This window comes from Macaca mulatta, chromosome 13 (assembly GCF_049350105.2).
Source record: "Macaca mulatta isolate MMU2019108-1 chromosome 13, T2T-MMU8v2.0, whole genome shotgun sequence".
Classification (NCBI taxonomy): domain Eukaryota; kingdom Metazoa; phylum Chordata; class Mammalia; order Primates; family Cercopithecidae; genus Macaca; species Macaca mulatta.
Window position 1 is genome coordinate 78222402 of NC_133418.1, and position 24932 is coordinate 78247333.

The window sequence follows — 24932 nt, forward strand, 5'->3', positions numbered from 1 at the left end:
TTGTTATTTTCTGCAGATATTTCCTCTATCATCACATAATACTGTATTTTTTGTATACTAGCTCTGATATCAATCAATATTTAATAAATACTGATTAATGACATAGCTCTGTATGTTATCATGGAAGCAGAACCTCTTTTACACTCATGTAGGTCGGATGGGTGGAATATGGGTGGGGTTTGATATTTGCCTTTTAGGCTTTTTTAGTCTGTATCGAGGGCTGTGTATGTGACTGGGTACAGGACATGTGATCTGATTTGAGTATACCCAAGAACATTTGAACTGTTTTACATATTATGGGAACAAGTTGTGTTTGTAGATAAAATGGAAGAATTTATTGTCCTTTAGGCATTATCTTGAGTCTTCAGGTTATTCATTTCTCTTTTAGGTAACCAGATTTTTGAAATGCTGTATCTACTTTCTTATGTCTTGTTTCTCCTTTCATGTAATTTTTGTTCTATATGGAGCACCACTAATAGAGTAAGTTTGAAACTTTTACCCTAAATTTATATTTTAAAACATTCATTTACCAAACCGTGCTCATTCTTAGTAACTAGAAAAACCATGATGTGCATCATTAATAGATCAAGTAAGGGCACCAACATCATTAGCAGTGTTATTCTTTTTTAAAAAACAGCAGAATAACTTAATTTATTAAATACTCTTGTTACCTAGCCTTCTATTATCCAATTACATGTTGGGAGAAGGGAGAGTAGAGAAACTATACTATACCAATAAATATCTGGCCCTTAGAACCTCTGAGAGAACTTACTATGATTATATGTGTAAGTTAGTTACAATTAGCATATCAGTTCTTATAAATGTGATTCTAAAGTACTTGAATGGAGTTTTTCTTAACAAAAGTCAATAGATTCCTGTATTCAAATACTTAATATTTTTGTATATTAAGTGTATACAAAATATACTGGTGGTGGTGTTTATAGTTTAAAGATAAAATTTAACACTTTTTCTGAACTGACAAATTTCAAATTCTTAAAAACTAAATTCATGAATGTTTCTTACAAAATGTTTATCATAGTTTGAGAAGCTTCAGTTTAGCAGTGATTAATGATCATGGTGAAATGAGTGATGAGATACATATACATATACACACACATATATATATGTGTTGCTAAGTATACCGTTTTTTATGTGTATATATATATTTACACATAGTTTTACGTACACACACTAAACCGACAGGTTATTCTTTTCTAGATGGGAGAGAACAAGACCTTTGTAATGGGAAATGGTGATTCCTGTCTAATCCATTTTAAAGTAGAATGAATGTGTCTGGCACAGTGGTTCTCAACATGTGGTTTTCAAACCAGCAGCATCAGCATTTTATCAAAATACAGATACTCAAGCTTCAGTCAGGAACTCTAGGGGTAGAGCCCTGCCAATCTTTAGTTTATCCAGCTCTCCAGGTGGTTCCAATAGATGTTAACATTGAACCATTAGTTGTAGAGAAAGTTCCAGAGACTATTGAGGAGAAAGTTAACTATCTAGAAATGGATTCTGTTTTTTGTTTGTTTTTGCAATGAAAGTCTCAGCATGGATCCTAGGGTCTTTAACACTTCTGAAATCTATCATTAAAATGAAATATTTGCTAGATTGTTTTTTTAAAGCTGCATGTTGGTAGTAAAATTATTTATAGTCATCATTTTGGTAGCACTTATGTTACCTTTCAAAGTAAAGCAGAGGAAGATATTTTATATTTTATTTATATAATAATGATTATGTATGTGTACCTTTAACACTTTTTTAAAAATTCATCTTTTTTTTTTCCAGGTTGGCATTGGAAACATTTTTATTTGCAGTTATTTTGTCTACTTTTACTACTGTGCCTTGCTTGTGTTTGTTAGGACCAAACCTCAAAGCATGGCTAAGGGTTTTCAGTAGAAACGGGTAAGTTTTAATTTTATATTATAATGATACTGAAATTTTTAAAAAAGTAATGAAGTATTTTTCTATTCATGGCAGTTTGCTGATTATTCTGAGTGCTTCTCATTGCTGATGGTGCTCAGAGATGCCTTAAGGGGTCACTGCAACTGGGGACTGGGGACAGGGCAGGCAGAACTACAAGCGCCTCCCTCCACATTAGCAAGATCAGCTCTGCTTTTTTCTATATGGTAGAATTCCACCTAGCCTTTTGTTTGTTTAAAAAGAAGAAGAAATATTAAAAGAAAGCTTTAAAACCGTGGTTCTGGGATCATTTGGCACTGTGATAAAACTGCTGTAAATAAAATTGCTTACATTTTTTAAGGTAGAAATGGGGTCCACAATCTAAAAATGTGTTGTGTAACAATGATGATTTCTTGCTTAGCCTTTTTTGTGATAAGATACCAGAGCGCAAGTTTTATGGGATTTCATTTCCTTGGCGGCCGTATATATTTTCAGCATGACTAAGTTAAAATTTTAGCTTCTTGAAAGTCATTGAACTGATATGTACCAGAAATAGTGGAGATCTAGCTAATAAAGCCAGAAGGTTATTTGATTCTATCCTATTTATCACCCAGCAGCAAAAACTTCTTAAGCACTGACTCTGTGCTCTGTGTTATACTAGGCTGTGTGGATTCTGAAGTATTAGGGGGATTCTTTTTTTTTTTTTTTTTTTTTTTTGAGATGGAACCTCGCTCTGTCCCCAGGCTGGAGTGCAGTGGCGTGATTTCGGTTCACTGCAACCTCCACCTCCCAGGTTCAAGTGATTCTCCTGCCTCAGCCTCCCAAGTAGCTGGGACTACAGGCGCACGCTACCACGCCCAGCTAATTTTTGTATTTTTAGTAGAGATGGGGTTTCACCACGTTGGCCAGGATGGTCTTGATCTTGACCTCATGATCCGCCACCTTGCCTCCCAAAGTGCTGGGATTACAGGTGTGAGCCACCGCACCCAGCCTTATTAGGAGGATTCTTTTGCTAAGGAGCTTATCTGTTCAAACCAAATAACATAAGATTACAAATGTGGAAATCCAGCAGTAAGTGTTGTAGGAACTCAGAGGGACAGAGCATCAGTAAAGAATGGAGGGGGAGATGGGAATGATCTATGATGGACTTAAGTCAAGAGTGTATGATTTGGTGAGACCAAGAAGAAAGAGAAAGCTACCTCGTGCAAGGAGAATGGATAAAAGCATTGAAACTGAGATTAACAGGGTATTTTTGTGTGATTTGAAAGGTTACAGCCCAATGAGAGCAAAAGATGCATGCTGAATAGCTTGGCTTCATAAATTACTGACTTACTCCCTTTGAAATCAGTACTGTTTGGGACAGGTGTGGTAGCTCACGCCTGTAATCTCAGCACCTTGGGAGGCCAAGGTGGATGGATCACCTGAGGTCAGGAGTTCAAGGCCAGCCTGGCCAACATGGTGAAACCCCATCTTTACTAAAAATACTAAAATTAGCTGGGCGTGGTGGTGGGCGCCTGTAGTCCCAGCTGCTTGGGAAGCTGAGGCAGGAGAGTTCCTTGAACCCAGGAGATGGAGGGGTTGCAGCGAGCTGAGATCGTACCACTGCACCCAGCCTGGGCAACATAGTGAGACTCTGTCTCAAAAAAAAAAAAAAGGAATTAGTACTGTTTGTTTTCCCTTGGAACCGTCTTCTAATATTCATAAAGTCTCTAGAAAACAGAAGTGTAACAACTGAAAGCATTTTCTACATTATTACCATAATATCCCAAATGGTATTAATTGCTTTTAACCTTTTAGTTTGAAATTTTTAAATAGTGAAATTGGATTGAAATCTTATTACTTTGGATTAGTGATTTCTCCAGTTTTCAAATCTATGTCTAATAATGAGTGTATCTGGGGAGATACTGTCATGTGATTTTACAGTTAGTTCTGCTGTAATGTGGCCTGTGTGTTCCTAAAAATCACTACACTGCACAAAATGGGCAATAAAAACCACAGAGCTTATGGGAAAGATGGGGTTAGGGCATAACACTAAAACAATTCATCAGCGACATGTAAAGAGAAGATGGGACCTTAATAAAAATGGTGGCACAGTTTTACACATGTAAAATGGTTACGAAATACAGGCATACCTGATTTTATTGTCCCTCACTTTATTGGACTTCTCAGATGTTGCTCGAATACTGTTTTTTATAAATGGAAGGTTTGTGGCAACCCTGCATCAAGCAAATGTATTAGCGCCATTTTTCCAACAGTAGTTGTTCTCTTCATTGGAAACTCACACAATGTTTCAAGCGTTTTCATTGTTACTATATCTTTTATGGTGATCTGTGATCTTTGCTGTTACTTTTTGTAATTGTTTTGCGGGACCATGGCTCATGCCCATATAAGATGGCGATCTTAATAATTGTTGTATGTATTCTGACTGCTTCACCTACCGACCTTCTCTCTCTCTCTCTCTCTCTCTCACCCTCCCTCTCTCTCCCCTCCCTGTTCCCTGAGATACAAAAATATCAAATTTAGGCCAGTTAGTAACCCTACTATGGCCTCTCAAGTGTTCAAGTGAAAGGAAAAAGTTTACATGTCTCTCACTTTAAATCAAAAGCTAGAAGTGATTAAGCTTAATGAAAAAGTTAGGTTGTCAAGAACTGAGATAGACTAAAAGTGAAGCCCCTTGTGCCAAATAGCCAAGTTGTGAATGCAAAGGAAAAGTTCTTAAAGGAAATTTAAAGTCTACTCTAGTGAACACGTGAGTGACAAGGAAGTGGAACAGCCTTATTGCTGATGGGGAGAAAGTTTTATGGTCTGGACAGAAGGTCAAACCAGGTACAACATTCTAAGCCAAGTCCTAATCCAGAATAAGGCTCTAACTCTCTTCGATTCTGTGAAGGCTGAGAGAGGTGAGAAAGTTACAGAAGAAAAGTTTGAAACTAGCAGTGGTTGATTCATGAGGCTTAAGGAAAGAAGCCATCGCCATCACATAGAAGTGCAAGGTAAAGCAACAAGTGCTGATGTAGAAGCTGGAGCAAGTTATCCAGAAGATCTAGCCAAGCTCATTGGTGAAGGTGGCTAAATAACAGATTTTTAATGTAGACTAAACAGCCTTCTATTGAAAGAAGATGCCATCTGGGACTTTTAAAGTTAGAGAGGAGAAGTCAGTGGCCACTTTCAATGCTTGACAGGCTGACTGTCTTGTTAGGGGCCGGTGCAGCTAGAGAATTTAAGTTGAAGTCAGTGCTAATTTACCATTTTGCAAATCCTAGGGCCCTTAAGAATTATGCTAAATCTAGTTTGCCTGTATACTGTCAATGGAACAACAAAGTCTGGATGACAACACATCTGTTTATAACATGGTTTACTGAATATTTTACGCTCACTTTTGAGACCTACTGCTCAGGGGGAAAAAAAAAAAAATATATATATATATATATATACACTTTCAAAACATTGCTGCTCATTGACAATGTACCTAGTCAGCTCTGTTGGAGATGTACAAGAATATTAATGTTTTTTTCATGCCTACAACACAAGATCCATTCTGTAACCCATGGATCAAGGAGTAATTTTGATTTTCAAGTCTTATGACTTAAGAAACACATTTTGTAAGGCTATAGCTGCCATAGATAATGATTCCTCTGATGGATTTGGGAAAAGTAAATTGAAAACCTTCTGGAAAGGATTCACCATTGTAGATGGATGCTATTGAGGACATTTGTGATTCATGGGAGGAGATAAAAATATCAACATTGACGAGAAGCTGATTCTATTCCTCATGAATGATGTTGAGAGGTTCAGGACTTCAGTGGAGGAAACCACCACCGATGTGGTGGAAGTAGCCAGAGAACTAGAATTAGAACAGTATCCTGAAGATGTGACTGAATTGCTGCAACATTATGATAAAACATGAACAGATGAGGAATTACTTCTGGATGAGAAAGAAAATGGTCTCCTGAGATGGAATCTACTAGTGAAGATGCCATGAATATTGTTGAAATGACAAAAAAGGATTTATGATATTGCATAAACTTAGTTAATAAAACAATGGCAGGGTTTGAGAGGGTTGACTCCAATTTTGAAAGAAGGTCTACTGTGGGTAAAATGCTATCAAACAGCATGGCATGCTACAGATAAATCTTTTCTGGAAGGAAGAGTCAATTGATGCAAGCAACTGCATGATTAAAATTTCATTTTAAGAAATTGCTGGCTGGGCGCGGTGGCTCATGCCCATAATCTCAGCACTTTGGGAGGCTGAGGCAGGCAGTTCACTTGAGGTCAGGAGTTTGAGACCAGCCTGGCCAACATGGTGAAACTCTGTCTCTACTAAAAATACAAGAAAAATTAGCTGGGCGTGCTGGTAGGTGCCTGTAATCCCAGCTACTTGGGAGGCTGAGGCACAAGAATTGCTTGAAGCCAGGAGGCAGAGGTTGCAGTGAGTTGAGATTGTGCCACTGCACTCCTGCCTGGGCAATAGAGCAAGACTCAGCCTTAAAAAAAAAAAAGAAATCTCCACAGCCTCCTCAACCATCACACTAATCAGTCAGCAGCCATCAACTTGAAGACCACACCTTCCACCAGCAAAAAGATTACAACTTGCTGAAGGCTCAGATAATTATTAACATTATTTAGTAATAAAGTACTTTTAAATTACGTGCATTTAAAAAACATAATGCTATTGCCCACTTAATAGACTATGATATAGTAGAAATATAACTTTTATATACACTGGGAAACAAGAAAATTCATATGACTCACTTTATTGTATAATTTGCTTTATTCTGGTGGTCTGGAACCAAATCTGCAGTATCTGCAAGGTGTGCTTGCACCCAAATATTACAATAAACATGGCACTTTTCCTTGGAAAAGGTTTCCTTGGCAAAGGTTTGCTTCTGGAAGTAGACGTGAGAAGGGTTGCCTATTGTGAGTTATTGCGAAGTGGTGAGATGGTTGTTGGAAATCTGAGGGAAAATTAACACCAGATGTGGGTGTGTGTGGCTCATGACATGTAGTAAACTGAGGTAGCTGAGAGGTAGGTATTTGTTAAAACGATATTGAGATATAATTCACATACCGTACACATCACCTATTTAAAATATACAATTCAGTGGTTTTTTGCAACCACTAATCTACTTACTATCTCTATAGATTTGCCTATCCTGGAAATTTGTTATAAATTGGGTCTTATAATATGTGATCTTTTGTGACTGCCTTCTTTTACTTAGCATAATGTTTTGAAGGTTTATCTACGTTGTAGCATGCTTCAGTACTTTGTTCCTTTTTGTGGCTGAATAATATTCCATTGTATGGATATATATCAAATTTTGTTTACCCATTTATCAGTTGATGGACATCTAGGTTCTTTCCACATTTGGGCTGTTGTGAATAAGCTGCATCAAACATTTGTGTATAGGTTTTTTATGGACATATGTGTTTATTTCTCTTGGGTATGCCTAGGAGTGGGATTGCTGGTCACATGGTAGTGTTAAGGGTTTGAGAAGCAAGCTCCAGTGTTCAAACTCTATAAAGTGCAGTTTGGTAGTATCTGTAAAAATTACAAGTACACTTCTTCGACCCAGCAATTCTACTTTTTGGACTTTATCCAGTAGATATACTTGCACACTTACAAAATGTTAAATATATAAGATTACTCATTTCAGCATTGAAAATTACCTAAATATCCTTTAGTAAGGGATAGGGTTAGGATAAATTTAACCCACCCTGTGAAGTACTGTGCATTTGTAAAAACTAAACACATAAAAACAGGAAAAAAACCCAAAACAAAACTCTTTATTTACTGATATATTAGTGGAAAAAAACAAGGTGAAGAAATGTGTACAGGATGCTACCATTTATGTCAAAAGTTGTCACAGGGCATAGATACACGTATATTTCTGGAAGGACACATGAGAAACTGATAAAACAGGTTGTCTTTTGCGAGGGGATCTGAGAAGCTAGAGGACAAAGTAAGGAGACTTTCCACTGAATATCCTTTGCTATCTTTTGAAATTTGAACCACATTAATGTACTACCTAGTCAAAATAAAAGTTATAATGAGTTAGATTTTGCCAGTACTTAACTTCTTGCTTATGGAAAGTAGGCCTATATCAGGAAGTTGCTAGATTTCTCTCATGTCACCTAAACTTCAGTAGACTGCAAAAGTTGTCCTAAAATCTCCAACGTACTGGAGAACAGCCTAGTCGCCAGAGGACTATGGCTAAAAATTATCAATTTGTAATATAAAACATTTTATATAATATCACATAGCACATGACATGAAATAGTAATGCAAAAGTATTTTAATAACTTTTAAAGCATTTTTGTTATAGCATTTCTCAGAGCAATCTAGTGAGATACTCACTTTCACCATTTTCTAGTTGAAGAACCTAGAAAGCTGACAGGTTAAGTGATTTGCCCAAGTTCTGTAGCCAGGAAGTAGTAGAGCTGGGATTGGAATCTAGATCATTAGATGGTATAGAAGTTAGATGACTCCAGTAATTGAGGATCAGAAAACAGGTTCTTGCCCTGTTTTTACTACTTAGTGGCCAAGTGATCTTAGACAAGCTACTTAACTTCACATATCCTTCTATGTAATATGATTAGAATAAAACTAATATGTACTTCGCAGGGCTATATCAGAACTGAGTGAAATGAATGAAATCAAATAGTAGGTGCTCAAGAAATCTTTGTTGAATGGATTAAAAAATGTCAGGGAACATTTTATATATCATATTTTCAATCCTTACTGCAGTTTGTCTCAGTATTTCTTCCTCGTTTAGGTGACAGACCAAGGAGCGCAGTGCGTAGATAACTGTGGAGGAGGGCTGGTTTCTCATTTAATATGATGTGAAGTTAATTTGAACTTTGACATAAAAGAAGAATCTAAGTCTTTATGTTTCCACCATACACTAGAGTTAGTTCACTTTCTTCTTAGTACTTTTATTATACTTCCAAATTTTACTATGGAAAGGATGTCAAATTTTGAATAAGCTAGGAAATAATTGGATAGATTGACTTGTTGAACATTAGAGTTTGCCTTCTTAAATGTTCACTTTTAAGCAAAAATATTTAAAAATTTAAAGATCTGATGGTTTTGCAGTGATAATATGAAATATTCACAAAAAATTACTAGTTATACTGAAATTGCTCCAATATATAGTTAGCATTATTTATATTAAATCACAACTTTATTTTTTAATTTTTATTTTTTGTGTGTACATAGTAGATATGTACATTTCTGGAGTATATGAGCTATTTTGATACAGACACACAATGCATAATAATCACATCAAGGTATTCACATCAAGCATTATCTTTTGTATGTATGGTTGTACAAGCAATCCAATTATACTCTTACTTATTTTTAAATGTACAGTTAAATTATTATTGACTATAGTCACCCTGCTTTGCTATCAAATACTAGATCTTATTCATTCTAACTTTTTCTGTGCCCATTAACCACATTCTCAGCATCCTCCATCCCCACTATGACCCTTTCCAGCCTGTGGTAACAACCATCCTTCTACTCTCTATCTCCAGGAGTTCAATTGTTTTAATTTTTAGCTGTCACAAATAAGTGAGACATGCAAAGTTTGCCTTTCTGTGCCTGGCTTATTTAATTTAACATAATGACCTCCAGTTCTGTCCACATTGTTGCAAATGGCAGGATCTCATTATTTTTAACAGCCAAGTAGTACTGCATGTATGTACCACATTTTTAAAAATCCATTAGTCTGTTGATGGACACTTAGGTTGCTTCCAAATGTTGGCCATTGTGATTAGTGATGCGATAAACATGGGAGTCCAGCTATCTCTTCGATATACTGATTTCGTTTCTTTTGGGTATATACCTAGCAATGTGATTGCTGGATCATATGGTAGATCTGTTTTTGTTTTTTTGAGAACTGATCTCCATAATGGCTGTACTAATTTACATTCCCACCAACAGTATATGAGAGTTCCCTTTCTCCACATCCTCGACAGCATTTGTTATTGCCTGCCTTTTGGATAAAAGCCATTTTAACTGGGGTGAGATGATACCTCATTGTGGTATTGATTTGCATTTCTCTGATGACCAGTGATATTGAACACCTTTTCATATACCTGTTTACCACTTGTATGTCTTTTTTTGAGAAATGTCTATTCAGATATTTTGCCCATTTTTTTAATTGGATTATTAGATTTTTTTTTTTCCCGGGTAGAGTTGTTTGAGCTCCCTATATAGTCTGGTTATTAACCCTTTATTAGCTAGATAGATTGGAAATATTTTCTTCCATTTTGTGGGTTGTCTCTTCACTTTCTTGATTGTTTCTCTTGCTGTGCAGAAGCTTTTTAACTTGATGTGATTCCATTTGTCCATTTTTGCTTTGTTTGCCTGTGCTTGTGGGGTGTTATTCAAGAAATCTTAGCCCAATCCAGTGTCCTGGAAAGTTTCCCCAGTGTTTTCTTTTAGTAGTTTCATAGTTTGTGGTCTTAAATTTAAGTCTTTAATCCATCTTGGTTTGATTTTTGTATATGGCAAGAGTTAGGGGTCTAGTTTCATTCTTCTGCATATGGATATCCAGTTTTTCTGCCACCACTTATGGAAGAGACTGCTTTTTCCCCATTGTATGTTCTTGGCATCTCTGATGAAATGAGCTCACTGTAGATGTATGGTTTTACTTCTGGGTTCTCTATTTGTTCTCTTGGTCTGTGTGTCTGTTTTTATGCCAGTACTATGCTGTTTTGGTTACAATAACTCTGTAGTGTAATTTGAGTCAAGTAATGTGATTCCTGCAGTTTTGTTCTTTTTGCTCAGGATAGCTTTGGCTATTCTGGGTCTTTGTGGTTCCATATAAATTTTAGGATTGTTTCTTCTATTTATGTGAAGATTATTATTGGTATTTTGATAGGGATTGCAATCTGTGGATTGCTTTGGGTCGTATGGACATTTTAACAATATCGATTCTTCCAATTCATGAACACAAAATATTTTTCTATTTTTTTGTGTCCTCTTCAATTTCTTTCATCAGTGTTTTATAGTTTTCATTGTAGATATCTTTCACTTCTTTGGTGAAGTTAATTCATAGATATTTAATTTTATTTGTAGCTGTTTTAAATGGGACTACTTTATTTCTTTTTCAGATTATTTGTTGTTGGCATACAGAAATGCTACTGATTTTTGTATGTTGGCTTTGTATCCTGCAACTTTACTCAATTTGTTTATCAGTTCTAATAGTTCTTGGTAGTTTTTAGGTTTTTCCAAATATACGATTATATCATCTGCAAACAACGATAATTTGACTTCTTCCTTTCCAATTTGGATGCCCTTTATTTTTTTTCTCTCATCTGATTGCTCTAGCTAGGACTTCCTGAGTCACAACTTTAATTTCAAAGAACTGTATTTAATTATTTAAGGAGGTTGTACAAAATACATGACTAATACATGATTTTTCCTACTTAATAATAATTTAGAACACAAATTAAAATTTCAGCTTGAAGTTCTTATGCTGTAGTTATAATTAATAAAAAGTATTTAAAATACCTTGAAGTATCAACTGAAGATTTTAGAGCTTTAAATATTTTTATCATTCATCCTGTGTTTTAATATGTAAAACACAGTAGAGTTTTGTGTGTATTTTTTTAACTTAAAGACAGCCCTTTTAGTATTACTGAAATATGAATAATTCAGATGTTCAGTGTGAACAGGCTAATTTTGAGTTGGTATGACATCTCATTTAGTGTTGAATCAATATAAATGTTTTATAATATTTTTAAGTGAAATAACTTTATATACTAGTTTTTAATGTATTTATTTGCATGTCTATAGAAAACTTATGTTGAACAGATGATAATCATGTGAAGACAGAGAACACCAAAGCTTTGAGCTTGTGAACTGTGTAGGAACTACATCCTACGAGTTAAGGATCAATTCTGATATTATTGGGATTTTGTACATAACTAAAAGACACTATTTTGACAGGATTTCTCCTTACAGTAAATGTTAAGTTACCCCGGGAAAACAAAACAAAAGAATGCTATTATAAAGAAACTTGGAAGTAGAAAAGTCATTTGGTTTCTTAAAATATTCTGCCAACTTCTTATTGGTATACTTATTAAATAATATCCTCAGTTTGTACCAATTTAATTCAGTTATTGCATTGGCATTAAAATTATTTTTTTTTTCATTTGCAGACTTTCTTATAAAGGACAGTAATAATCTGACTACTATATACCTGTATAGTTCATTGAAACTTGCTTTTTGACTTATCAGTTCTTTTATGCTGTTATTTGAATGTTTAAGTTAGAATCTGATCACTTTTGGTGAACTAAATAGATTCCTGAATAGTACTAAACAAAAATCTTGCCAAGAGTGGTGATCTTGCCAAGGTGAAAGCATTCAATAACACCTGTTTGTGTAGACAAAGACAACAGGCCTCTTTTTGTCATCTTTGTATTGAAATAGATTTTATATTGAAGCAACCACACTAAGAGTGAAAATATAGTGAGTGACCAAAGATTTATTCACATAAAAATTAGGTAATTTAGTATAAATGTGGGCAAAAAATTTAGTGGCAAAGAGGCATTTGTTTTAATATTCAGTGGGGAAGGAAAACATTTATATTAGAATTTTATAAAATACCTTTAGCCACTAGGAGGAGTTGTATAGTGTCTCTTTTTTAGTTGAAGAGACTAGCAGTTCAAAAAATTAAATCTATTTAAACAAACACTATTCTGATGACAGCATATTTAAACCATGAGTGTTTACTGTGAACTACCCCCAGGTGCCTGATACAGTGTCTGGCATGTAGTAGGCACTCAAAATGGCCTGTTTACTTCAATTAATATTTGATGTAATGAATTCCAGTGGAGTCAAATATTTTGGACAAGTACTTGGAGCACAGTGTCATGAAGATTGGTCTGTAACATTGCTTTAGTCACTTTTTAAGTTCATTCACAGGGGGGCCATTTATTTATTCTGAGCCCTATTGACTGTGCATATATTCCTTAACTTTGAAAAAGTTAGCCAATAACCGTAGAATTCAAATAGCTTTATTATGGAAACTTATAAAATGAGAGTACATCAATGTCAGTGATGCTAGAAATTAGTTAATAGAAAGGAATTTACCTATTTTATTCTTTTTATCTTATTTATTACAAAATAATGTATATATATGTTTGTAGTAAAAATTCAAATAGAAAAATATAGAAAGTTAAAGATCCTAGTAATGCTATCATAGAAGCAATGAACAACTGCTAGCAGATTTTATATGTTCTTCGAATTTTGTATTTTATATATATATATAAAATTTTAAAACAAAATAGTTAAACTAGTCATGGCTTTATAACTTTTTTCCCACTAATGTATTATGGACATCCTTATCTGTGTGTGTATGTAATCTACCTCTTCTTGCATAGTATTCTTAGCTAGTATACCTCTGTAAGTAACATAAAACTTCAGCTTATACTGGTTTGAATAATAAGGAAACTGATTATGTCACATAACGGAGATTGGATGGTTCTAGATACAGATAGTTATGGTATGGCTGTGCTTCTTACTGATTCTCCTTGTTATTATCCTCAGGTTGGTAGTGGGATGGCAGCAGCTTCTCTTCCTTGAGTTTTCCTAATCATTGGGAGACAGAATGGGATTATCAGTATTTAATTAATTAGTCTAATCATCAGGGTTGAGATGAATGTTGAGCAATTAATCATCATTACAAGTATTCCATGTACCATGATTTATTTAACTAATTTCCTATTAAGGTTTATTATCAAATTTTCATGATTATAAATAATGTTGTTAGGTATATCTTTGTACCATATAACTTTGTATTCTTGTGCAAAGGTTTTTGTAGACTAGATTACTGGAGTAACCTTTCCTAGATCAAAGGAAGTTGACAGACACTGTCAAACTAAAGTTCTAATTTGAAGAATATGTGTATACCCGCATACATATTCCTACCAATAGAGTGTAGGTTTCCCTGACTCCCCATCAGGGCTCTTTACCTCTTATCAATCTACCAGGGCTGCTACCTACAGGGGTCTGCCAAGGGGGCAGACTGTGCACTATAGTAGCTTCATCTGATTTCTAAGAGGAGGCATAAGCCTTGGCCATGAATTTTTAAGTCTGATTTATAGAACCACCATTTACTAAATTTCAGTGGAATATTACTAACTGAATCACAGAGAGAACATTTATCTTACCCAGCCTCCCTGCCTCCATTCTCTTTCCTGACTCATGTTACAGAAAACTCAGTAGAAAATAACATCCAGTCCTCAAAAGGCAGCTTCAACACAGGGAAAATTGGGGCTAGTTAAGATAGGAAGTGTGCCCATGTGAAGTGTGAGCAAGAGAAAAGAAACGGCATGACAACCCTAAAAATGCACTATAGAAGAAGGAAAAAGGGCATGCAGAAGATGAAGAATCTGGCCTGAAAGAAAATGCTACCCTAGAAGCAAAACAAACAAAAAAGCCTCCACACAGTTTATCGTGAAAAATAGTACTAAGGATATGAATTGAATAAATTAAGAGCAGAGAGGAGATCATGAAACAAAATGACGTGGAGAAGAAGATTGCAGAATTAGTGAAATAAATTGAGAATGCAAAGGTCACTATTACAGGTCATAAGTTAGAAGTATCAAGAAACAGACAAATTAAAAGTCAGGTTTTAGCATGGAAGAAAGGTTTGAGCTAATCAAAATGAATGAGGGGTCGGGGGGATTGGGAAAAATAAAGCATTTAGAGAAGATGTAATAAATATAGAGGAGAAACAAAAGAGATGCAAACGTAAGACTGGTTAGTGTCTCTAAATTACCCAATAAAAAATGATTCAAAGATATGATAGAAGACAGTTTCCACAAATGAGGGGATTTTCCAATTTGTACATTAAAAGGACTCACTATATCAAGAAAATAACTGAATTAGAGTTGCAGAACAATATAAATAAAAACTAATACAAGCAATGGAAGCTAAACAGTGCAGGGAGGAGCAGTGAAGAAAATATAATTGTACCGGTCATATCCCCAACTATTCTGGCTGTCCCCAGATACTGAGCCTGTTTGGTACAACCTCTTCAAGGAATAAGTTTTAAATGAAATCCTACATCTCAAACCATGAGTCCCCACCTTACAGCTAGCCCCTTTCCCCGGTTGGCCCAAAGTACTGGGAGCTAGGCTTATACCATCTAGGCAGAATATTGAAATATTTCTTTCAAGGGAAAATGGTACAAAAGAAAAACTTACAGATATTGACATTTTGGGATTCTCTAAGGGAAAGTCAGGATTCCTACCCAGTCCCTAGTTCTGTGCATCCCCCCGCTTGAATTATCTTACTTATGCATTGTAAACATCCAGTCAACTATTTAATGTTTCACTTTGTTGTTGCTGTTGTTTAAAAATAGTGTTATTGAAATATAACTGCATACCACAGAATTCACTCATAAAGTGTATAATTCAGTGGTTTTTAGTATAGGCACAGTACAGCCATTGCCACAATCTAATTTTGGGACATTTCACCACATTAAAAAGAAACTATGGCTATTAGCAGTCTTCCCCTATTCCCACTCCTCTCTCCGTGGCCCAGGCAACCACTACAGGAGTGTCCAGTCTTTTGGCTTCTCTGGGCCACATTGGAAGGATAAGAATTGTCTTGAGCCACACATGCAATACATTAACACTCACGATATAACTGATGAGCTAATAAATAAATAAGTTATAAAAAAAAAAATCTCATAATGTTTTAAGAAGGTTTATGAATTCGTGTTGGGCCACATTCAAAGCCGTCCTGGGCTGCCATGTGGCCCATGGGCCATGGGTTAGACAAGCTTACACTAATATATTTCCTATCTCTGTAGATTTGCCTAGTCTACACATTCATACATCATGCTTTAAGTAGAATGAGAAGTAAAGAATCACCAGATATTTGAGGAATCCTCATGTAAAATCCAGAAATGAAAACAACAAAAAAGAAACTCAGGGGGAATAGAGGCAATATACAAAGACAGAAGATAACTTAAAAATTTACTTTTTTTAAAACTTTACCATAAAAGGTGAACAGGAGGCAGTCAAAATGAATATTCAGAGAACAAGAAAACTTTTGGGAAATAAACACACTATTAAACTCAGCAGAAGTAGAGACAAAAGTTGAAAAGATTCCCAAGTCAAACAAAAAGGCAAAGATTGCAAAATGAGTTAAAAGATAAGAAAAGCAGAAATTAGTTCAAAATAATAATGTTCCTAGCAAAAGAGTAAGGAAAAAATTCTTAAGTGATCTGATAAACAAGGTCTTTAAATAGAAGACAATTTTAAGAACCAGAAGACTTGAGCTTTTAGATTAAGAAGGCCCATATATTTTCAGCACAGTGGATGAAAAAACACTTTAAAACACATTTTCGGGAAATTTTTGATAACCAGGAATAAAGAGATTGATTATTATAAAAGTTTCTAGAGAATGAGAGAAACATGATACCTAGAGAGGATGGGAAACCAGAATGGCTCTGAACTTCTCAAGTGGGAATTAGAAAACAGTAGAGCAATGCCTTCCAAATTCTGAGGCAGGGCCAGGCGCTGTGGCTCATGCCTATAATTTCAGCACTTTGGGAGGCCAAGGTGGGCGGATCACTTGAGGTCAGGAGTTCGAGACCAGCCTGGCCAACAAGGTGAAACCCTGTCTCTACTAAAAATACAATAATTAGCTGGGCATGGTGGTGGGCGCCTGTAATCCCAGCTACTCCGCAGGCTGAGGCAGGAGAATCACTTGAGCCCAGGAGGCGGACGTTGCAGTAAGCCAAGATCGCACCACTGCACTCCAGCCTGGACAACAGAGTGAGACTCCATCTCAAAAAACAAACCAAAAAATAACAACCCTCCCCCCACAAATCCCGAGGTAGAATGATTCCCAAAAATTACAGTAAATTCATTTTCAGACTTCAAACATCTCTAAGAATCTATTTTCTGTGTACCCTTTCTCAGGATTCTATGGAAGGAGGTGCTGAAAAAGAAAATTCCTTTCTCAGGAATCTATTGAAGGAGGTGCTTAAAAAGAAAAGAAAAGAAAAAGGAACATAGATGGAGGAAGTCTTGGAATTTAGGAAAGAGCAGATCCAAAAGAACTAAGAGAGGCAAAGGGAATTCGCAAACACAGCAGTTGTGCAGCAGTCCTAGGTGGCTCCAAAAAGATGGAAGGAGCAGGGAGAAGAGATCAAGCATTTGGAGGTGCTACTTAGCTTCTTTGGAATATTTGAAGATTATTTAATGACAGGTACATAAGCAAACTGAGGGGTGAAAAAGAGGCAGTTATTAACATCCATGGACAATTAAAGATTATATTTACTGTGAGAAAAGAAATGTATGATTGTGGTTACTGTGTGGTTCACTGTGATTAGCAGTTTTATAATCATCATAGTGTAGAACATTCCTATTGATTCGGTTGAAAGGAGGAGATGTTACCATTGTAGAAGGGACATGAGTCAGGGAGAAATGTGTATGTGGAGGTAGGCAGCTTGTAGGTAAAAGGTGCTGAATCCTCTTCTCCCATAGAAGAAGGCAGAAAGTAAGTTATTCTTGAAAAATCTATACTTAATGTATGTGGTTTTTTTTGTTTGTTTTGTTTTGTTTTTTTCATTTGAGGTAAATAGAAGAAACAGCAAAAAGGTTGAAAAAATCTGCCTCGAGGCTGGGCGCGGTGGCTCACGCCTGTAATCCCAGCACTTTGGGAGGCCGAGGCAGGCAGGTCACCTGAGGTCAGGAGTTCGAGACCAGCCTCAACATGGAGAAACCCTGTCTCTACTAAAAATACAAAATTAGCCGGGCGTGGTGGTGCATGCCTGTAATCCCAGCTACTCGGGAGGCTGAGGCAGGAGAATTGCTTGAACCTGGGAGGCGGAGGTTGCGGTGGGCTGAGATTGCGCCATTGCACTCCAGCCTGGGAAACAAGAGTGAAACTCCATCTCAAAAAAATATATATATATATATCTGCCTTGGAGCAGACATCAGGAGTGGGGAGGGATGGAAGAGGAGACTACTATTTTAATATTAGTTTAATTGTACTCCTTTACTTTAAAGATGTCACATATATTATTTTGATAAATATATAATTTTTACTTTAAAAAGACAGGGCACAGAGGTTTTCTATTTTTAACAATAGGTCTTGGTTCCCTTTTTTCTACATTTATTATATGTAGGATCATAAACACTTGGCTACAGCAAAATAGAGGGCAACCTCTCTGATGATCATACTTTTTATTTTAATAAACATAAGATGGCCACAAGTGTGCTGGAACCATGAAAAATGTGAAGGCATGGATCTTGCCTCTTAGCCCAAGGAACTTAGAGCTTAGAGGTTAGAAAGATACATACACAAATCTTTTTTTTTTTTTTTTGAGACAGGGTCTCACTCTGTCGCCAGGCTGGAGTATAATGGCGCGGTCTTGGCTCACGGCAACCTTTGCCTTCCAGGTTCAAGCGATTCTCCGGTCTCAGCCTCCTGAGTAGCTGGGATTACAGGCGCCTGCCACCGTGCCCAGCTAATTTTTTGCATTTTTAGTAGAGATGGGGTTTCACCATGTTGGCCAGGCTGGTCTCGAACTCCTGACCTTGTGATCCGCCTGCATCGGCCTCCCAAAGTGCTGGGATTACAGGCGTGAACCACTGCGCCCAGCCACATAAATCTTACTGAATTATCTCTGATCATATAGTTGTCTTGATTAAAAACCTTCATGGTTCCTTAGTTTGACATTTAAGAATTTTCTAAAATCCTAACCCTAAATCTATCACCATGATACCATTTCACACCAATTACGATGACTGTAATAAAAAAAAGATAATGACAAGTGTCATGATGGAGGGTGTGCAAAAACTGGAATCCTCAAACACTGCTGGTAGGAATATAAAGTGGTTCAGCCACTTTGGAAGAGTCTGGTAGTTCCTCAAGTGATTAAACATAGAGTTTGCATATGACCCAACAATTCCACTCCTAAGTGTAATCCCAAGAGAGATGAAAACATATGCCCACACAGAAACTTGTGCATAAATGTTCATAGCAACATTATTCATAATAACCAAAAAGCAGAAGCAACCCAAATATCCATCAGCTGTTGAATAGATAAAATGTGGAATATCAATAGAAAGAAATATGATTGAGCCATAAAAAGGACTGAAATATTGATACATGCTACAACATGGATGAAACCCGGTCTCTACTAAAACTACAAAAATTAGCCAGGCGTGGTGATGCACACCTGTAATCCCAGCTACTCAGGAGTCTGAGGCAGGAGAATGGCTTGAACCCGGGAGGTGGAGGTTGCGGTGAGCCGAGATCGCTCCATTGCACTCCAGCCAGGGCAACAAGAGCGAAACTCCGTCTCAAAACAACAACAACAACAAAAAAAACAAACAAAAAATCCTAACTCTGCCTTACTTTTCCAGCCTTATTTCTTGTACTTCTCTTGGCCTCTAGCAATCTGATTTATGTTCTTTTGTCTGCAGTGCAGCTCTTTCTCCAGTCTTCCAGTTTAAGACCTAACGCTACCTATTCTTTCCAATCCAGCTTAACTTCCTCCTGTTCCATAAAATAGAAAAAGTGAATTCTTCCCAACAGAAAGTAATCTCTGCTCTTAACCTCTACCACACCTTGTGTCTCCACTTTATGTATTACAGTATAGAGGAGGTGTGTGTTAAGTTGGAGCTTAGTCAACATTGTCAGCCACATGTAGTCAAAAATTGCCTTTGAAAATCCTTTAAATTGCTTGAACAGTACAGTTCTCTTTACATTGAACTTGGCCAGTTTTTCCTTCCAACATTGGAACAGATCTCTGTTCTATTGAATGCTAGTTGAAAAAGCTGACTTACAGGTGTTATATGAAATAAAAAAGAACAATAAAGCCCTAAAAATAGTACAAATCTGGATATATGTGATTGGCTCCAGCCTGTTCTTAGCCCTGCTTCAATGGAAACAAGCTAAGGTTCTTATCTTGTGTAGTTGGGGAGTATGAGATGGATGGATGATAGAGGGATTGGTTTGTGAACTGACTTGTCATCATTTGCGACTTTTAAAATTCAGTGTACATTTTGCGTGTAATAATTGGCCTGTTTCTAATTAAATAAATCATCTAACAAAACAAATGTTTTCCCCCATACTATCTAGAAGAGGCTACTTTTCATTAACTTCACAGTAGCTTCACCTTGCAATTTAAACAATTGAATATTTGGACCCTACTTAATGCATTGCAGTGGACTTTTACCTGACTGTAACCAGAACTGTCTGGTTACAGTTCACACTATGTATATATAGTTCACACTATGAGGGCCAGGCTGAAACTAACACCTACTAAGAGAATGGCAGAATTAAGTCTTTCCACCTTTACACTCTCCGATGTGCACTTAGTATATAGGAATGGTAGGCAAAATCACCAGATCTTTTGAAATATTTTGTTCTTGTTCTCTGCCTTTTTCTTGCCGAGTAAATTGAATTGGTTTGTATAAATGAAATGTGATGTAAGAAAGACTAGCTGAGGCCAGGTGCAGTGGCTCATGCCTGTAATCCCAACACTTTGGGAGGCTGAGGTGGGCGGATCACGAAGTTAGGAGTTCGAGACCAGCCTGGCCAACATAATGAATCCCCAACTCTACCAAAAATACAAAAATTAGGCGGGCGTGGTGGTGCACACCTGTAATCCCAGCTACTCAGGAGTCTGAGGCAGGAGAATTGCTTGAACCTGGGAGGCGGAGGTTGCAGTGAGCTGAGATCACTCCATTACACTCCAGCCTGGGCAACAGAGATTCCATCTCAAAAAAAAAAAAAGAAAGACTGGTTGAATAAATGATGCACCATCCATACAATGGAATACTACTACAACTGTTACCAAGGAAAAACAAGCAAAATTCGGTTTATAACGTGATGCATCTGAGTTTTGTTTTGAAGAAATATACATATGTACATGTGTATTTATGCAAATATACATATATCCTTCAAAACAAAATTATGTGTGTATTTGTGCATGTATAAAATATTTCTGGAAGAATATGTAATAATTTGGTAATAGCAGTTGCCTGTGGGGAAAGGAACCAGGAGTTGATAGGGGTGGAGGACTTAGCTGTTTCTACAAATGCTCTTTAGCATGGTTTGACTCCTACTACATCTGTATATTACCTTTCCGATGGAAAACATTTATATCTTCTTACCAATTAACTATTAATAGTTCATGGTAAATATTTATATGTCAGTGAGATTTTCATTTTAAATTACAGAAAATATATGTATACTGATAATGTGTGCTAGTGCTTGTTGGATTCTGCAGCAGCTAATGTATGTACCATCAATGATGTACCAATTTGTGCTTCACAGAGTTTCATCCATATGGGAGAATAGTCTCCAGATGACTACAATTTCTAGTTTTGTAGGAGCATGGCTTGGAGCACTTCCTATTCCGCTGGATTGGGAAAGACCATGGCAGGTTGGTTTCAGTTACTTAAAGCAACAAAATAAATGTTTGTACAATGATAGTAAAACTGATGAAGCAAACTAGTATGTGTATGTAAATTGTTCTGTTGTTCAATTAAGTAAGGATACCAATTCTATCAGTCATCGTAATCTGGGCAACTTAATAGGGACTGTCCCAGTGCCAAAGGCGTCTAGGTAGCCCTGGTTTTATCTTCTAGCACTGTTTTTTGCACATGTATAGATGAATAAACAAGCTTATTTTGTGATTGTATATAGGCAGTTTATTGTTTTTAAAAATAAACAGGTTCTCACTCTCTTGCCCAGGCTGGCCTCCAGTGCTTGGGCCTAAACGAGCCTCCTGCCTCAGCCTCCCAAGTGGCTGGGACTACAGGTGTGTGCCACTGAGCCCAGCCAGTATAGGAATTTTTAAAAATTAGGTTAATAGTTGCAGAAATGTCCTATTTTCAACTTTGGTATTTATTGCCCTTGTGGTCTTATATTCACATTTTCTGAACTTGATTGATGGCCAAATTGAATGTTCATCTTGAAATTTTTAGAAGCAGATAGCAAGGTAATTTTTGCAGCAGCGGCCTGTGTTATCAAGACAGCTCACAAACATCAAATTTTTCATCTTGTATCACCATAAGATAAAGCTGATATGCTAGGTAAAGCACTGTAAGGTAAGGGCTCTTTTTATACCCATTTTACAGATGAGGAAACTGACACCTAGAGGGTATGTAACATTCCCAAGGTCACTGAACTTACAGTGATGACTGTATCCTTATCTTAATATTAATGACCTTGTAGTATGCCATTATATAGTTACTTATAACTTATTTAACAAATACACTATTGATCATTTAGATTATTGCCAGTATTTTATGATAATAAACACTGCTGTGATAAAATCTTTGAATCTATAGCTTCATGAATTTTTATAATTATTTCCATAATTACTCCCAAAAAGAATTATGGTGTTAAAAAATAAATGTGCTTTCTTTTTCCAACATGAAGAGAATTTTTTTCTGATCACAAAGATAATGTATATTTATTTAGAAAATTTAAGCAATATTAGTAATTCTAAGGAAGAAAGTAAAAATTACTTTCCTCCCCAACCACCCAGAGGAAACCTCCATTTGCTTTTGGTGATAATTTTTGCAGCTGTCTCTCTCCATGCCTGTAACTATAATATTCATGTTATTTTTAATCTGCTTTTTCCCCTCAGCAGTATATTATGGAGCTCATTCTATGTCAATGAAAACTTACATATATGTAATATTCGATTATTTGTGTAAAATACTGTACCAGTTTTTAATTAAAGAACATTTAGGTTATTTCCTATTTCATTATTATTAATATTTTATCAAATATGGTTATCATATTAAACATACATCTTTGAATATTTGTCCAATTTTCTCTGTAGTGTAAAGTCCTAGGTAATGAATTGATGAAGTAAATCTTTGATACATACCTCATTTGCCAAATGTGGGATCCAGATTGTGTGCCTTGCACATAACTGCCTACCTTAACTCCATTCTTTGTGCTTTCAGTTAGATGTTGTGTCTCCCTGAAAGTCAAATTGTTCTTTCATGTTTAGTAAGTCTGGTAGGTTTGCCCTTGCCTGTTTTAACTCTTCATCACTGTATTAGAGAAATCCTTGGAGGTTTGGGGTGTGTATCATCACAGATACTCATCCCAAGTTTTTGGTGCTAGTAAAGGTTTCTTAAGTTGTTGACATCTTGTAGAAGTCATCCATACTTAATATCAATTCAACAGAGTGTCAGTGATTTCTAAATTGGAGGACAATCAAAATCATTGAAAAGTATACACAGAAAATTGTTTGAAAGTGGTTAGATTCCTTACTTTCAAGTAATGCAATTAAATCTAAATAGAAAATATTGATAAAGCACTATGGGACATCAGCTTTAATGAGTTGGTAAGATAATATATAATAAATGTATCATTTTGTATATAGACGCAATACTTTAGAGTGTAAAGGTTTGATATGTTACATGTAATTTAAGTCTTTTCTGTTTACAAGACAGTGCAGAAGTAGAAACTGAACTAAGGGGAATATGTATGCTTTATAAAATATGTGTTTAGGTTTGCTTAGAAAATATATATCTTAGTTATTTACAGTTCAATCACCCATTTTGGGATTGTTCAGACTTTTAGCTGATGACTCATTTTTCTGCCTCAGTGCTTGTTAACAATAAGGATGAACTAGATCCAAATTGATGGTATTACTTTTTAAATTAATATAAAGTTTCCATTTGAATTACCGACTTTTTAAAAAGATTTTCTAGCTAGCTGGAAATCTAATTTAATTTTAAAACTAATTTAAATACATAACGAGTGTTGGTTTCCATTTAGAGCGTTTCATTCAGCTGGAATATTACTGGCTGTGTAATTATCTTTACTACTGGATGGTTTTTAGAATATTCCAAGTTAATGACCCACACATTCACTGTAAACCTTTTAAATTATGAAATGTATTATTGAGGGAATGATAGAATTGATGTATAATTAAAAATCTTTTATTCGCATAGCACTCATCTGCCCCTTGCCCTTTTTGCAGTTATTTACTAATAAACTAAAGAAATGAGGTTTCTTTTTTTTTTTTTCACTTTTTATTTCCAGCAAACAAGGTTGCTTGTTTTTTGTTATTGTTATTTTTTAATAATTCTAACTCCACAGAACAGAATCTCCCAGAGAAGCAATAAATCAGATAAGGGAATATGGCATTTCCTAAAAGTGGAGATGTTGTTAGAGCAAAATTTCATGAGAAGACAATACAGTAATACACTTTATTATCTAAAATAGAACATGTATTAAGAAGAGATTCTTGTTCTGTGTTCCTTGTAGCCCAGTACAGATTTGATCTGTTTGTGGTAAAGCAAGCTTTTCTGGATTGTGTTCTGGTTTTATTTATATTCCAGTCAGCGAAACAGGAATGTCTGGTTAAGCAATTATACCTTTAAAAACGTACACATGCACACACACACAAAACCCCACAAAATCTACTACATGTTTTACTTCAGTTTTCTTTACTTTGAACTCAAATCATTGTATAACATTCGTGAGGCCAACCATAAGATTACAGTAATGTGGATTCTGTAATGAGCTGTTTCAAGCATATTTTTATGTTTAAAATAATTTCTTAAATGATTGGAAAGGCCCACTGAAAATATGTGATCTCAATGAAAAAGTTTTGTAACTTAATATAAATCTTACGTGATTTTAAATAATGGCAAGTGATGAAAAATTAGGCATCTTTATAGTTGGAGGAAGCTTTTCTTTTGTGGAAGGCAGCAAGGGGACGTGGTTAAAGAGAATATGGTAGGGTAGCTACCCATTATACTGTTGGTCATCTTTGTTGTTGTTTTAATATTTGAAAGTACCTTCTTGCCTCTCCCTTAATTATTTGCCTTAAAATCTCAGCAAGAAAACAAATATTTGAATTTCCCATAATCCAGATAGCCTTTTTCAACTTCTGGAGAAAGCTTATAGTTGCTGACAAAATAAATATTTGGACTACAGAAAACCTTTGTATTTTATAATTTGATTCTTTATCTGCTGTAACTAAATAGCTAATAAGTAAGTATTCGTTGTT

The 24932-nt window shown here is 35.8% G+C and overlaps 1 protein-coding gene across 3 annotated transcripts in view; it reads left to right on the forward strand.

The window, feature by feature from the left end:
* PIGF (phosphatidylinositol glycan anchor biosynthesis class F) overlaps positions 1–24932 on the forward strand; it is a 35730-nt gene that overhangs the window by 2906 nt on the left and 7892 nt on the right. For 2 of the 3 annotated variants that reach the window (XM_077959630.1, XM_015112288.3), the window contains exons 3-5: positions 389–480; positions 1792–1908; positions 21224–21332. In XM_077959630.1, the coding sequence (XP_077815756.1) occupies positions 389–480; positions 1792–1908; positions 21224–21332 (318 nt within the window). The remainder of the gene's footprint in view (positions 1–388; positions 481–1791; positions 1909–21223; positions 21333–24932) is intronic. The other variant, XM_077959631.1, reaches the window with a different exon arrangement.